The sequence below is a fragment of the Lonchura striata genome, chromosome 2 (genome assembly GCF_050655825.1).
Source record: "Lonchura striata isolate lonStrDom1 chromosome 2, ASM5065582v1, whole genome shotgun sequence".
NCBI lineage: Eukaryota > Metazoa > Chordata > Aves > Passeriformes > Estrildidae > Lonchura > Lonchura striata.
The window spans coordinates 16,506,487-16,522,941 of record NC_140704.1 but is presented as its reverse complement, the minus strand read 5'-3'; the positions used below and the strand labels follow the sequence as shown (position 1 = coordinate 16,522,941).

The 16,455-nt window shown below is 44.9% G+C and overlaps 2 protein-coding genes across 7 annotated transcripts in view; one reads left to right on the top strand and one right to left on the bottom strand.

Moving 5' to 3' along the window:
* The first annotated feature begins 3,781 nt into the window (after positions 1-3,781).
* LOC144246213 (uncharacterized) overlaps positions 3,782-16,455 on the top strand; it is a 53,763-nt gene continuing 41,089 nt past the window's right edge. The window contains exons 1-2 of one of the 6 annotated variants that reach the window (XM_085564965.1): positions 3,782-5,338; positions 6,262-6,309. Coding sequence is in view for 1 of the 6 variants with exons in the window: in XM_085564910.1 (XP_085421036.1) it covers positions 16,245-16,266 (22 nt within the window). In the remaining 5 variants the exon portion in view is untranslated. Of the gene's footprint in view, positions 5,339-6,261; positions 6,310-14,844; positions 15,200-15,370; positions 15,818-16,125; positions 16,267-16,455 lie in introns of those variants that run through there. The other 5 variants (XM_085564894.1, XM_085564958.1, XM_085564939.1 and 2 more) reach the window with 5 other exon arrangements.
* Positions 11,159-16,444, bottom strand: LOC144246217 (patched domain-containing protein 3-like). The gene is made up of 4 exons (XM_077782830.2): positions 15,713-16,444; positions 15,253-15,374; positions 14,704-14,849; positions 11,159-12,759 (listed from the first exon to the last, which is right to left on the bottom strand). Exons 1-4 carry the CDS (start codon positions 16,442-16,444, stop codon positions 11,159-11,161), a joined length of 2,601 nt encoding a protein of 866 aa, XP_077638956.2.

Below are 16,455 nucleotides of genomic sequence, written 5' to 3'. Positions count from 1 at the left end.
TTTTTCATTTTTGTTTTTGGGCAGAGTGAAGGTGCCTGAGTGTTTTAACTGTCTGGGTGATACTGTGGATAGAAACTGTTTCAATTGAACATTGTCATGATGAACAGAATTTCAGTTTATCAGTGTAGGATACCCGAAAGGCAAGGTATGTTGCCAGATTTTATTACTTTAATTCTGGGGAATACTTCTTTCCAAGCTGACTTAAAGAAAAATTCCTGTCTCCACAGTGATTTCTTAATCACGACTCTTTGGAAGAAGACTGCATAAAACCCTGGAAGGCAATGATATGATGTAATGTGAACATCATTCTACCAAAAACCTAATCAACATTTGTGCTTGTATATCCTTATAAAGGGTCCATAACATTTCACTTTCCTTAATATACATGAATGATTTCCCAACTTATATCCATGAGAACTGCAAATTTTTTGCCTCTTTGACCAGTTGTTTTTACTAGGGAGTATGCTATCTTTGTAGTCTGATTTTTTTTTTTGCATATATGTTTATGGATTTCATCATAAAATGGTCAGGTCTCAGAGATCTTCAGGAACTGTAAGCACATTATTTATGGAGAAAAACCACAGCATAAAACTACAGAGCCTCTCTTTCACTCCTGCTTTGATCAGGAAATGTCTGCTTGAAATTTTTTGATAGTAGCTTTTATTTTAAACACTACTGTATAATTTTGACTGTGTATATCAGAGAATACTGATACTGGACATTAACTATACTTTGATTTATTAGAGCTTAGAGACACTGTTACAAGTTCAGGAGGATGCCCATGCACAAAAAACTCGAGACACTCAGAGTTACAAAGGAAATTAATTTTATTAGTCATGTTAACAATTAATATATACCAACCCCTGGATTCTGGAAAAGCCACTGAGCCACACAAGGAGATGGAGCATGGCTTCTGAGAGGGAGAGCTAGGAAGGTAGCACACTTTCAGGGCATCCCCTAGATGAAAATGATGTGCATCATGTCATCCTCTCCCCTCCACTCCAGGACCACACCTTGTATCTCCTCCTCAGGAGCAGCCATTTTCAATATCATCACATGTGGGGCCAGCACATGAGATGAGGTCGTAACAGCCCATAACACTTCCATGCCAACAATGGTTTTATTGTGTATTATTCCCCTTTCACAGGATGAATCGCACCAGGTGTCCAATGCATAGTATAATTTCTGAAGGTTAGAGTCCTACCAACTAACAGTGTCTTCTTCTACATTATCTTGTCGACATGCACAACAGTGCACCAAATATGGCAGGCCTTAGACACATTTTGGTCCCTGACACAGGCACAGTAAAGATATCCCAGGGGCTAATGTGAGTACTTGTTCTGTTATCTGATGAGGGAATGGCCTTGCACATCCCTGCCCATTTAATTTACTGGAAGAAAATTTTATACTTCCTTGTCAGGGAAATTTTCTGGCAAACACACAACTAACATATCATTGACCTGCACCAATAGGATATTACAGAAGTTATCTCCGTAAGTTAATCTAGTCTCTCCTGGCATATGTTGATTTATTATGGGTGTGCATGTCAGGATAATATCTTCTTTGGTTGCTGGTGCAAACTTGCACATCTGCTTGTCTGGCTCTATGTGTGCCTGTGTATTTTTATCAATGTGTCATTTTAATTTTGTGAGCCAGAATGTTTGCAGAGGTGTCACTAACTGGGTGACTTGTTTTACATCCAATATAGAAGAACGCTCTAGGGAATTTCTGCTTTTTCTAGAATGCTGACATGTCAGATGGTGACTTCATGTCCTTAGAAAAAGATCTTTCTGATCCTTGGTTTTTGACAGGCACATCCAATGTTACTTCACAAAAATGAACCAGAGTGCATCCTGATCCCACCTTGGTCTTTCCCTGGTACCTTCACTTTTCTTCATCCTTGGAATATGGTCCAGGGAAATCACTACTGTTCAGTTAGCAATGCTCTCAGATTATTAATTGTAAAACACAAATGTAATGCTGGCTGCCTTCCATTCCATTTCCCTATCATGGGTAGGATTTACCCTCTAACTAAAAGAGTGGTTTTCCTTCCTTCCTTTCCCAGGACATTCCTCAAACAATCATTGTGTCCACTTGGAGTGGGAGTGCAGTGTCCACCTGCACTGATCCAACAGCCAGCTCTCTTCATTGCTTGTTGTGAATGAGAGTTTGAGATAGCTTGAAAAATAACTGGTAAGAGTATCAGAAAAAGCCAGATTTAATAATAAGCAACAGTGCAACAAAGTTCATTGGCAAGGCTCACTCTACTACTTAAAAGACAGTTAAGGCACACTGAGAAAAAAAACCCAAGAAAATACAGTGAATCAGAACAGAAACTAACTGAGAAATATGTGTGTGCATATGTGCTTAGGTGTGTGCGACAAAGGACAGGAAGGGCAAAGATAAAAAGGAATACAACCTAAAAGATTACAGCATGCAACGCAATGAATTAACAGTTCTTAATTTATAACTTAACTGTAACAATTTATCAGGGAATAGCACTTAACAGCATTAAACACAGTTTATAATTCAAACTTACTTGCAGGCCTAATTTACTTCGATATCTAAAGTATTTAAATATCCAAGAGAGCAGCATTTCTCCCAGTCTTGCTATAGCATGTGTGTATGTGTATATGCACACAGACATAAAGGTCAGTGCAAGGTACCTGTGGTAAATCTCTCTTGAAGGTCATGAAATACTCACTTTGGATGCTTTTGCGCCTCCTCAATGCATGAAGGGTTGAGCCTTGAGGAGTGGGGGTTTTGGCCCAGGATTTGTTGTTCAGTGATCCCACAAGTACAGCAGACCTCAGAGCTTGCAGGCTCTGAGAGGCCCCACTCAGATGGAAGTCACTGGTCACACCACACTGCAGCCCAAAGAGCTCAAAGGACCCATTTTATACCCCTGCTTATAGGACTGCAAGAGAGGGGCCACACTTCAGGTCAGCACACTTTCTCTGAAACTGTGAGAACAAGGATATTACACTATGGAGGCAATGAAAATAGTTACTAAGGCGGTTAGTGGAAAAAAAAAAAATGGAGCTAATTAGACAGCAGCAGTTCCTGGGAGCAGACAGTGTTTCTGATAAGCTCAAGAGGAGCTGAGCCCAGGTGCTGTTCATCAAGGCTGAGACCTAATGAGCATTTCTCAGATGGCAGTGCAGCCTGAAAAAGAGAGGGGAATGCACCACCACAATGCTCTATTCTTTGTTGACCAGGCCTCCATTAACTGTTAAAGACACTTAGACACTCATCTCTCGTGTAAGTAGATCCTTACACAGCCACCATCTAGAGTGGCTGGGCTGTTCTAGGTAAAGAGGCTTCATTTTATGTGTGAAGATTTATTTGAATCTACAGCAGACTCCCCCCTTACAGTTCATGTGCCTGTCTGCCACTTCCATAAAGTCTGTTTAGAAGAAAAATATCTTTTAAAGATATTCTGCCAGTAAAACAAGAATTTATCTGTCCAGATTCTTCTGGGTCATTCTAAGGTTACAGGATGATAAAAACAAGATTTTCGGGAGAGGCAAATTGCCAGGAAGTATTTCAAATTCTTTTTCTGTCTCATGCATTATTGTGGATGGACTGAGTTTAAAATAAACCCAGTAAATTGAAAAGCAACAAACAAACTCATTCTACCTGAATAGGGAGAACTGTTGGCATGGTCTCAACAGGCAGGCTGGCCAACTCTGTGGAGAATGTGTTTACAGCTGTATATTGCCCAAAGTCTCCCTGAACATGTATAATTACCTGCCTTCCTCACTTTTGTGATTGCACTCAGAGTTGTTGTCACACAAGAGAACATAATTCTGGTGGGGAGTTCCCTGCTGAGGGGTAAGTTAATTCTCCCTTAGGGACACAGTGGGTCAAGTCTGTCTTGTGTTCTTCATGCTTTCATCTGAAGCAACATGATACCTGTCTGTGAATGGGGTCTTCTCTGTGATTTTGGAGGCTCTAAGGGGTGTTTTTGATTTTCCTTTGCTTTCTTGCTGCTGTTCATTAGATCATGCAGAAAAGTAGACAGGTGACAAAGATTAGATGATGATCCTGTGTAGGTTAACTTTTTATGAAATAGATTGTAAAGAAGTACCATTTCACTTGACTCTGAACTGTTTCTACAGCTTTCATCATCAATGATGAATGGTTTGAATATTGCTCAGTATTTCAATATAATAAGAAAACATAGGTCAATATGTTTTCAGGAGCTGTTTAATTTATGTGCCTTCCTTATAAAGCCTGTGTAATTAAGTTTATAGGCAATTATAAGTTTAGTATATTTTCCACTTTAACTTCTATAAACACTAAATGTTACGATTGTTTATAGTTTACCTTCCAAGAGAAACTGTTTTTACATGGGGCACACCCAGATCATCAAGGCAGCAAGCATAATGTGGTTTCTTAGTGGTTTTGGAGCACAGCAAAGGCACCTAAAATCCTCAGGCTGTAGAGCTTCATTCAAAGGAGAAGTTGGCATGCACAGAAGAAATCTTATTGTCTCCTGAAATTATACTTGGCAGGGTTGAATCATAGGACCCAGAATTACTTTAGTGCTTAGTCCCATGTTAGATATTGAATCCTGCTCTGAAATCAAGAAATGATAGAAGGTCATATAAATCTGATCTTGGGATACAAGATTAAAGTTGGACTTGGTCTTTTGTAAGCATGGACCTATTTTGAAGACGCTTTTAGAGACAAAAATGCACATGCACACACACAGAGCATTTTGAAAGTATTGTTAGGGAAGCATTGGTATCTGTTGAAAACACCTGAGCTGATCCTCTACTTTTTGGTTTTAAATTGTAAAGCACTGGTCTGTATTGGCTTAAAATAATGTAGAAACCAAGGTTTTGTGGGGGATTCTTTGCAATGAAGAGAGATTGTAATTTTGTTTATAGCTTATTGAAGCAGTCTCTTTCTGCACATTTCATAGTCTGAGGAATCCAGCTGGTAGTAGTGCAATAACCATGAGAAAAAAAATGGGTTGGAGTGTGCTCTTAAGTCTGAAATGCAGAATCATTAGTAAAATGACATATCTTGTGGTGGGGCATAAAACATCTTTGGCTTATAAACATTTTCTTCTGAATTTCAAAAATGAGAACTCTGGCCTAAATACCAGTTACTACTTGGCTTTTCATGAAATTTCAAAAAATGTTTACTGTGAGTCTAGAAGTAAATGCATCTTCTATACATATGTCATATTTTATTCTGGTCTTTGTATTTCAGATTTAATTCATTTGACAACCACCTGTTTGGGATTAATAATATGGAAGCAGAACACATGGATCCTCAACAGAAATTACTGATAGAGTGCACATACAAAGCCCTGGAGAATGCAAGAGTGAGTTGAGTAGAGTAGCTTGTACTCTAAGGTATTGTAAATGCAGGCAAACCCAATGGGAAGAAATTATGATGTCTGACTCAATTCAGAAGACCGAATGATTTCTTTATTACAACTATGCTAAAATACATGAATATACTATATAAAAAGGAAGATACTAAAACTGCATACTACTTTCTCTAAGTCTAACCCAACTTGTGACCCCCTCCCGAGAGTCACAGATGGATTGGTTTGGCCATCAGGCTCAAACAATCCTCACCAGAATCCAATCAAGCACTGACTCCAGGCAAACAATTCTCCAAACCCATTCCACATAGGAAAAACAAGGAGCAGAAATGCGGCTTCCGGGGGTCACTTGCTGCTGTCCCCCGTCCTTCCCCGGCCCCCTGGGACCCTCCGGCTAGCTGTTCCCTCTGGGGACTGCGGTTTGCCGCGGTCCCGCTGCCCTGGGCTCACCAGGCAGCGGCTGGGTCAGCACAGTCCGAGCTCCAGCATTGCCTCGGTCGCCGCAAGGGATCGGGATAAATAGACAAAGAGAGGCCAGTGGTATGCGGTCCAGAGAGATTGTATTGCCTGAACCATTGCAGGGACCAAAGGCCCCGGGCTATTGCCCAGATACAGTTTTATACAGCAAAATTAAGAGATAAGGTCTAAACAATGGGGAGATACTGTCCAGCTTAGGCACATTAGAATCACCCCAGGGGTCAGGTCCAATGGGAACTGCTCAGGGGTGGGGAGAAGGGGGTTTACAGAGGAATGCTGAAGCGAAACTTTCCCGAAACAAAGGGGCATACAGAAATGTATCTTTTCCTCAGTTTCTCATTCCCAAGGCCTTTCTAAAAACCCTTCCTCCACACTACCATGCCAGCATGATAGCAACACAGAAATATAAATTTTTTTCTCTTTCATTTCTCTCTGTTCAGCTCTATGAAAAATCCTAAGAGTGAGAGAAATGTGCTTGCCACACTAAGGTATGTTACACAACAGCTGAAGCCATCTCCAATGTCCAGCTCACTTGCCCGGGAAGATTTGTGAGCAGGTGCTTCAGCTGCATGGCCAGGAGTCGCGGTCTGCCTCCGCTGTCCGTGCTCTCCGTCGCTGGTGCATTGTTCGCATGGCCCTTTCGCTGCCCCCGGGACCCCTCCGGGCGCTTTCCCGGGCAGCGCCGGGGGCGCTGCGGCGGCAGTGCCCGCACGCGGCCAGCTTTCCCGGGCAGCGCCCGCCGTGCTCCCCGCTGGGGCTTCGCGCTGGAGCCTCGCGCCAGACCCGGACGGAGGGCCATGGTGGTGGGCTTGGCCTTTGGCAAGCTGTGCGCCGGGGTCTGAGGATGGAGGGCTAGTCAGCACCCTCTGCCAGTGGCTCTGATTTGTGCTGACTGCACTTGAAGTCTTACAGAGATGAGTCAAGGGCTCCTGAGGTAGTAGATGCTGCCACAAAAGTATCTCAATGTAATTAGGGATGCTCCTCTTAAGAAAGCAACATGGCCAATATCGCAGCTGAAGTGTCTCTAGACCACTGCATGCAGCATGGGCAACAGACAGGAGGAGCTGGAAGCCACCTGCTGTTATAAAGTGAAAGAAAGAGTATCTTCCTTGTTTAACAAAGGCCAGCAAATGGTCACAAAAGACAAGGAGAAGGCTGAGGTACTCAGGTACCTTTTCTGCCTGTCTTGAATGGCAACCTCTCGTCTTACACCTCTTGAGTGGGTGGACTGCAAGATGGGGCTTTGGGAGAAAAGTCCCTTCCAGTGTAAGAGAAGAGATTCATGACCACTTGAGGAACCTGAGCATACATGTATCTATGGGACTTGACGAGATGCATCCCAGAGCTTTGTAGAAATTAGTTAATGTAAGTTGCCAAGCCACTTTCTATGCTGTTCAAAAAGTTATGGCAGTCAAGTGAAGTTCAAGGTGACTGGAAAAAGGGAAACACTGAACCCATCTTCAGAAAGGGTAGAAAGGAGAATCCTGGGAACTACTGATTTCTGTGCTTGTGAAGATCATGGAACAGATCCTCCTAACCTATGCTAAGGTGTGTCGAGGACAGAAAGGTCATTTGAGACAACCAGTATGGTTTCACCAGAACAAGTTCTGCCTGACCAACCTTCTGTGATGGAGTGACAGTGTCAGTGCATATGGGAAAGGCTATTGTTTTCTCTGTCCTTCTCCAAGGCCTTTGACATGGTACCCCAAAACATCTTTTTCCCTAAATTAGAGAGATATGGATTTGATGGGTAGACTGCTAGGTGGATGAGGAACTGGTTAATTGGTTGCATCTGAGAGGTAGTGGTCAGTGTCTCAGTGTCCCAATGGGTATTGGTAACAGGTGGTATCCCTCAGGGGTCCATTCTAGAACCAGTGCTATTTAATATCTTCCTCAATGATACAGACAAAGGGATTGAACAAGTCTGCAGATGGCACTGAGCTGAGTGGTGGAAGTGACATGCCTGAGGGTCAGGATTGACATTCAGAGGGACCTGGACAACCACAAGAAATGGAATCTCATGAAATTCAACAAGGCCAAGTGCAAAGTCCTGCACATGGGTTGGGGCAACCCCTGGTATCAAAACAGGCTGGGAGATGAAGAGAATGAGAGCAGCCCTGCTGAGAACAACTTCAGGGTACACTGCTGGATGGGAGGCTGGACATGACCCAGAAATCTGTGCTTGAAGCCCAGAAAGCCAATTCTACCAGGTCTGTATCAAAATAATCATAGCAACCAGGTCAATGGAGGTGTTCTGCCCCTCTACTCCACCTGGAATACTGCATCCAGCTCTGGGGTCCTGAGTATTAGAAGAACATGGACTTGCTGGCATGAGTCTGGAAGAGGCTACAAAGATGATCAGAGGGCTGGAGTACCTCTCCTGTGAAGATAGATGGGGTTGTTCAGCCCGGAGAAGAGATGGCTCTGGGCAAAAGGGGACCCGGAATAGTGACAGGGACAAACATTTTAGTGGGGCCTTTGATACAAGACCAGCAGTAATGAGTGAACTAAAAGACAGTTGACTTAATTTAAGGATTTTTTTTACAATGAGGGTTGTAAGACATTGAAGCAGGTTGCCCAGAGAACTGGAAACATTCATGGTCAGATTGGAGTGGACTCTGAGCAACCTGATCATGTTGAAGAACCCTGCTTATTGCAGAAGGGTTGGACTAGATGACCTTTAAAATGTTGTGGTTTGACACTGGCCAAATGCCAGGTGCCCACAAAAGCTGTTTGCTCAACTTGTGCTCTCAGCTAGGCACAGGAGAGGAAAACAAAAATAACAAAGGGCTCACAAGTTGAGATGAGGACTGGGAGAAAGCATTCTAAGGGCAAAGCAGGTTAAAATTTAAAGGTATAAAGTGAATTTATTATTAACAGAGTCAGAAGAGGACAATTAGATGTAAAATAAGTCTTTAAAACACTTCTTTCCCCCAGCCCATCTTTCCCACTGACAGCACAGAGAGATAGGATGTGGGGGTTTTGTTCAGTTCATCACCCAAGATATTTTTCTGTTCAGTCAGGAAGAGGAGTCTTTCTTCTGCTATGCCAGAGGGTCCCTCCCACAGGGGACAGTTTTCTGTGAACTTCCTCCAGTGTGGCTCCAATTTCCAAGGAGCAGCAGTCCTGCCTAAACTACTGCAATGTCTTTCCAAAACAGCTGTGGCATGAGTCACTTCTCCACAGTGTGTCCTCTAAGGACAGGCTGCTCTAGTTTGGAAGCAAGGGTCTTCTTTCTTGATCTCAGGAAGCAGGGGCACTCTCTCTCCATTTGGGTCTCCCACTTGATCACACCTTTCTCCAGTATCCACCCACTCCAGTGTTAGTACTTCTGCCATGGGCTGCGAGTGGATCCCTGCATCTTCCTTAGACCTCATGGTCTGCAAGGTGCCTGTTTCACCATGGTCCTCACCACAGCCTGCAGAAGAATTTCGGCTCCACCACTTGGGGCAATTCCTCCCCTTTTCCACTGACCTGGGTGCCGCCATGTTGTTTCCCCTCACCTGTCCTCAACTCCTCTTCTCTGACTAGAAAAAAAGCTGTTGCCTGTAGGTACCACTGCCAACAAGTTCCACCAATTAAAAAAATTCCTGCAGGATCCCGCAGTGCCGAGAGGGCCATCTTGTTTAGGTTCCTTGCCAGGAGTTGCTCGCCATACTTTTGCACCAGCCACACAGCCCTGCTGCCACTGATGGGCAATGGTGTCTGCTGCAGTGCTGGTGCTGTTTAATGCCTCTCTTTACATGCAGCACCGGGAAGGGGAATCTGTGGCAGCTGCCCCTGCCCTTCTGTCTTTGGCACAGCTCACTAGGGGTGGCCAGGCAGGCAAGGCTTGCTGTGGGCCATGCTGCAGTGCATTGCCTCATGCTGCCAGGATGGCCTTGGTGGCGGCGCCTTGCCACCCCAGAAAAAAGCTGCACATGCGCTGTTTTGATTTTCTTCTTAAGTATGTCATCACAGAGGCATTACGAACCTCTCTAATTGGGCTAGCAGCACGTCCATCTTCAGAGCCATTAGAGATTGGCTCTGTCAGACATGGTGGAAGCTTCTAGCAGCTTCTTACAGAAGCTGCTTCTGTGGCCCTCCCCTGCTACCAAAAAACCAGACCATGCCAAATCAACATAAATGTCCCTTCCAACTCAAGCTGTTCTATGACTCTATGAATGAGAAGGATCTTGCCCTGTTTACTCATGAAACTGGCTAGATATCCACAGGGAACAGAGGCAGTCCCTGGCTTTGTCACACTTGCTCAGACTCTCAGAAGAAACCCACCACAGCAGCAGATTTGGACTGAATGATTTAATAAGTTCTACACCAATTTTTTCCAGAATTACAAATACTGGTTACCATTGCTTATTTTATTTCCAATGGGTCTATCATGATACTGGCAACAAATTATGAACTGATTTTCACCTAATGCCTTATTCCCATGGGTTTGAAGATCATCTCATATATTACTAGCTACTACTCAGTGAAAGCTCCTCTGCTCTACCAGTGCATCCCAGGATGCACTGATGAACACAATGGAATTTATGAGTTTACAGTTTTAGGACTGATCTGCATAAACTTGGGGTTATTTTTCACTTTGTCCCGAATCAGGCTGCAATTGTCTCTAATGAATCCCTGCCCTCTCATACCATGCAACAACATCTCCCAAGGTGGTAACTCAAGAGGTCCATGCAAATTGCAGTCTACAGAAGCACACACAAACTTCTTAAGGGTTGCAGATGTTCAACCTTAGCTAGAAAATGGGATGCCAAGAAAAAGCTTTGAACAGAAAACAGGAGTCACTTTGGGGTGAGTCTTCCCCAAGGTTTTCTTGTGCTGCATTCGGAACCTAAGCACATTTTGTCTCCTGAAGGCTTACAAATTATTACAGTCTGAGACAGTTCTGACCTTTTGTAATTTTGCTGTATTTGAGCCTCTTGGGTAAAAACTGTGTTCCAGCTCAGTGCTGGGATGAGTTAGAGCATCAAGGCAAACAATGAGGAAATACAGTCCAATGGGAGGTACTCTAGGACTGTGTCCTACACACATGTAACATAGTCCATTCACCTGATGCAATGGCCAGTGTTTGTAATAATTTTAGAACATTCAGTAAAAATATCACACAAAAAAAAGATAAATAGCAACATTAAGGTGGTAGATGAACATACACAAAGGTAAAAAATGCAAATCCATTCTGTGCAGTTTGTTATTTTTCTTACCAGGCTTTTCTGAAGTCCTGAAGTTGATCTGATGTATTTATTCTTCTGCTTTTCATGTCGTGTATTTCCTGACAGTCACTGCATTTGAGTGCCCACATAGTAAATATATAAAATCTTATATTTAAATAATTCATGGACAGTCTTTATCATTTCTAAACCTATGCTCTAACTTTTTAGACACGGTATTGTGAGGTGAACTGCCAAAGTTTCCAAAAAAGGTTAAAAACACTGGAATAAAAACAAGACCATGAAGAGCCCCAAACAAAATAACAAGGAACATGATCTTGAAGAATGTCCTAAAGATATAGGCGTTTGATGCAGCCAGGACAACTACGCCTAATATCGTAGAAACTGCACCCTGTAGAACTGGGTAACCTAGCAGGGACAGAGCTTCAATTGACCTTTTATTGGCTGATGACTCTCCACTCGTAACAAAGGCATAGGAAATATGAGCAGAAAAATCTACTGAAAACCCAATGCAAATGACCAGGTTGATCATGGATATGGAATCGAGGTTGACGTTCCAGAATGTCATGAAACCAGCAACGCCAACTATAACAGAGGCTATAGCAAAAGTCACCCACAAGCAGCACAATGGGTTGGGAATGAGCAGAAGGGAGACAACAAGCATGGCCCCGGCAGCAATGACAACGTTCTGAACAGTGTTCTGCACTATTACCAGGTACTGGTCATAGTAGATGAAGGCTGGGTGATACACCTTCAGTGGAATGCTGCACTGCTTGGCTGCCTCCCTTAACTGACTGAGGAGATTCTTCTCATCCACGGCTGATGTCACATTCACTGTCTGGATGAAGAAGCGCGAAGCCTCTATTTCATCCTGAGTCTCGTTTATGTCCCACTCAAAACTGGGAAGAATTCTGAACAGTACAGTTAAGTTATTTAAGAAGTCAGTCTTACTGTCTATATTTACCAAACCCCTTTTGGCAAGTCCTGTGTATACTCTCAGCCATGACTCCGAGTAGTTCTTATCTACATAGGGAATGTTCTCTAAATTCTGTGTGCAGCTCTCAATGCCAAGACGCACCGACTCATTCCAGTAATCTACACTCTCAGCAATGACAACCATGACCCGGGGTCCATATGTGGAGAAGTATTTGTCTTCATCATCATAGTATGGAATAACGTAGGAGGCATCATTTGCCAGATTTCGGAGATCAATGCCTTCCCTGATCTGAGTACACCCATAAATGCTGCCACCCAAATATGCTCCATACAGCAACACCATGAGCACCTTGATCCATTTATTTGTAATAAAAGGGCCATAATATTTTTTAAAGAATGTGCTCATTGGATGCTCACCTTCTGGCTGAGATGGCTGCCCAGAACAACTGCCAATACAGCAAGCATTGTACAAGCAGCAGTTCTCAGCCTGATCTTTACCTACATCCACACGCATACAAGTCAGCCAATGTCGGTTCCCTTGCTCCCTTTTGTGATTTAATACCAGAACTGCCCCAAAGAAGGTCAGGGTATATACATAGCAGAAGACAAAAGCTGTGCCCGTATAGAGGCAAAAAGACCTCACAGATGGAAAAACAGTCCAGGTGCCAATGAAGAAGGCCAAAACATCTGTCAGAGTGGTGATGGTCACAGAAAGCGCTGCCTCTGTGTAAGTCTCAGCCAGCAGAGATTTAACATTGGACTTCTCTTTTTTCCTTAAACTTTGTTCCCAGGAAGCAATCATGATGAACATGTCATCAACGCCAACCCCTGCAAGAGGAGAGACTGTTAATGCTGCACTGCCAATGGCAGCTTCCACCAACACCCAACAAAACTACAACATTAGTCAAATTTCATTCTGCCTAAAATCTGAAAAAGGAGATTGGGCTACTAACACTGCTCCAGTGCTGATGCAAGTTGCAAGAGAATCTGGAGAACAGATGCTTTGTATGTGGCTGAATGTATTACCTTTTAGCACTTCCTGGTGACCTAATGGGCTGTTGATCCCTCAGGGACCCCGATGAAGGATTGAGCACACCTACTGCAGCTCTGACAAGTGTCTTGTAGCTGATGTCCATTTCTCCCCTGATGCAGATGACACAGATTTCAAAGCATCACATATTCTGATGCTCAACTGTTCTTACTGGAAGCATCCCCCATTATCTCTGCAATCTCTTCCCCCCCCACTGCAGCAACTTAGACCAATAATTTCTTGTTCTGCCTTCAGAGGGCAGGAAGAGCAGTTGCACATGGGAGAAGAGTGATTCCAGTTTTCTGATGGCTTGCTTTTTTTATGCTCTTTCCGTCTACTTCTCTCCAGTTTATCTTCCAGCACTTAGTCACAATTTATTATTCATTTTTGTTCACATTTACACCAATGTGCTCATAAATATTACCTGACAGGTCCCTGGGAAAGCCTGCCAGGAAGATTTGGGATTTTGCTAAGATGCCAGAGTGAGTGAGCTGAAGTTCAAAAATGAAGAGCAATGGGCTTCTCTTACCTCTGCTAACTCTCAAGATTATTATCTCACACTTTTCAGTATTTTGCCATGCTGTCAAGGGCTCTTCTATTCACTGAAAATTAATCACACAAAAGGGAAAACAAGGCTGCCCGAATAGCGGAGTGAGATTTGGCCAAGCACAGAAGAAGAGATGAAATCATTACCTGCTACCTGAAAGGCAATTGCCAGCAAACATGCAAAGAATCATTAAGCAGCACATCAAAAGGTATTACTGGATGGCAGCGAGCCAGGCTGCTTTGGAAAGCAAGCAGCCTTCAAAGCAAAGCCTCTGATGTACTGAGAATTTGTTTGCTTTAACACAAGGAAGACAAAAGTCTGTGTGTTATTTCTGAAGATCTGAAGAGACTGGCTTAAGTCCTTTCCCAGGTATACAGAAGGGCCTCTTTGATAGTAAGAGCCACTGCAATTGATGAGCAAACAAAAGTAAATAAAAAATGCATTAGAATTATGCAGAAAACAAAGAAACAATGCCTGCCCAAAGGAGCATTTGCATCGGATAGCTTAGGATGATGCACAGCCTCTGTCAACCTGAGAGCTCCATGTGTTTTCCTCAGCATGAGACCAAGCCAAAGAAAACATCAGAAGAATGTATGATACTGGAGACCAGTAAGGATTTTAAAAGCAGTAATTTGTTTGCAGCAACATTATGTAATTGGAAACATGATCTAATTGCAGCAACACTATCAGTATTTGGAAAGTTCAGCACTGGCTGTTAAGCACTCTGTGAAGCAAGGATGCAATACCAACTTCCTTGGGATTTTGGGGGGAGCTGCTTGCACAAATGGTGCATCACTTCAGTTGTGCAGCCGACTGAGACTGGTTCGTACACAGATGTTATACTGCAGAGGATTAATCATCCTGGCTACATTTCCAGGGACACTAGAACAATGCCAGAAGTGCTAACCTTACCATTCTCCCATTTACAATCTTCCTGCTGTAGCAGTGGATCTAGATGAGGCCTTGTCTTCTGGGGAAAGCTGCCCTTGCACCAGAACCCAACTCCAGTCCCACTGAGCTGAGCTGAGGGGCTTGCCTACCTGTAGGTGCTTTGAGGGGGCTGCACCTCTGGGTATCTCCTACACTCGCTTCAGGAGAAAATGTTGTATTATCTGACATTCACATCATAAAAGACTGACACCATTACATTGTTTTAACTTCGCTCTGGTCTTCACTACTCACTTTTTCTACTCACCCAGAATCAGGAATGGTGCATTTGCTACAGTGACCACAAATGGCACTCCACAGAAGAGCAGCAATCCAAAGCTGCTTAATACTGCTAAGCCAGAAGAAAGCACTCCACAGCTTGCAAGCCAGGTGTTATTTCTTATGCAGTTCAGTCTGAAAATATTTCAAGGAGTATCTTAGTAATGTGTCATATATTTCCCAGACAATACCCTGTCTGAAGAGAACACCTGATGAATGATGTTCTAAGAGATCCTAGGTGTCAGCAGTGGACAAGATTAATTTCTCTAGGAAGTGAGCATTCAAGTTGGTCATGTCCACACTGAAGACTTGTTAATGTATTTATCTGGTACTTACCATGAACCCCATCTAAGCAGTTAGGAAATATGCACAGATAGACAAGAAAAAGCAAAGGAATACCCTTTGCATATCATTAAATGTCACTGGAAGCCTGCAGTTTCAAGAATGCCTACACTCTGGCAAGTGCAGAAATCAACTGAAGGAAGGTAAGAAGAGCAAAGATCACTGCTCATTGAGCCATAGCCTACAGATATTTTACCTTAGGCAAGAGATGATTGAAAAGGTTATTGTCAGGAAATATGTTATGGAGAAGAGCGGGATCACACTCCTGGTATTGCCTTCAAACTCCTCTTGTCTGGACAGCGAGGTAAAGTAAGTCACCTGCCGTTAAAACAACAAGAAACGATAAAGCACTTTTCCTCTTCTTGTTCTTTTTACAAACGCACAGGCAAGGCCAAATATCACGTTTGCAGAAGAGCATTGTTCCGGCCCTCGCAACCTACTCTCCTTCTTCCGCCACCGTCCTTTTCCTTTTCCTTTTCCTTTTCCTTTTCCTTTTCCTTTTCCTTTTCCTTTTCTTTTCCCTTTCCTTTTCCCTTTCCCTTTCCCTTTCCCTTTCCCTTTCCCTTTCCCTTTCCCTTTCCCTTTCCCTTTCCCTTTCCGCGGCGGGGCCGCCCGGACATTTCGGGCTCGGCGGCTTCGCACGGCCCCCGCGTTACCTGAATGGAGCCGAGGCGCAATTCCTTCACTTTGGCCGGGATGTCCTGCAGGAAGCTCTCCAGCCACTGCCGGCTGTCCTGCGCCTCGGGGCCGTCCTCCCGCAGGTAATACACCAGCTTCAGGGCCCGCGCCCCGAGCAGCCGCCCGCCGTCCGTCTCCACGCCGCCCAGCGCGGCCCCCAGGAACTCGCTGCCGTTGACGGGGAAGCGGAGGCTGCCCGGGGCGGGCGGTCCCGCATCGCCCCGCCGCGACAGCAGCGGGTTGGGGCTGGCACAGCCGCCGGCGGTGCGGGCGCAGAGCCGCTCGTAGTCGGCGTCGCGCACGGCCGCGTTCAGCCGCAGCACCTCTGCCCACGCAGCCGGCTCCAGGACCGAGGTCCCGTTCGTCGCCACGGCGATGAGGGCGGCGTAGGCGCCCTCGGTGGGCAGCCGCGGGGCGGAGAAGCGCTCCGAGTCGTCGGTGGGGAAGTGCCGCCGCACGAAGTCGCGCTCGGCCTTGGCGGGCCCCCACGTCGGCGTGAACTGCTCCTCGATGTCGTTCGCCTGCCGCTGCGGTAAGAAGACGAAGCCGGCGCCCAGCACGCCGGACAGCAGCAGCGGCACCAGCACGAAGGGCCAGGGGCAGGCGGCCACGGCGCTCGCCAGCCCTTCGAAGAGCCGGCGCAGCGGCCGCTCCACGCAGTTGGTGTTGCGGCAGGAGCAGCGCTCCGCGGGGTCCCGCGGCCCCGCCATGGGCCAGGCGG

Coding starts and splice junctions, on each gene's coding strand:
- LOC144246217 (XM_077782830.2), bottom strand. CDS start 16,444: ATGGCGGGGCCGCGGGACCCCGCGGAGCGCTGCTCCTGCCGCAACACC. Junction 15,375..15,712: donor TGCGCCTCGGCTCCATTCAG/GTAACGCGGGGG, acceptor TTTTAACGGCAG/GTGACTTACTTTACCTCGCT. Junction 14,850..15,252: donor TCAATCATCTCTTGCCTAAG/GTAAAATATCTG, acceptor AAATATTTTCAG/ACTGAACTGCATAAGAAATA.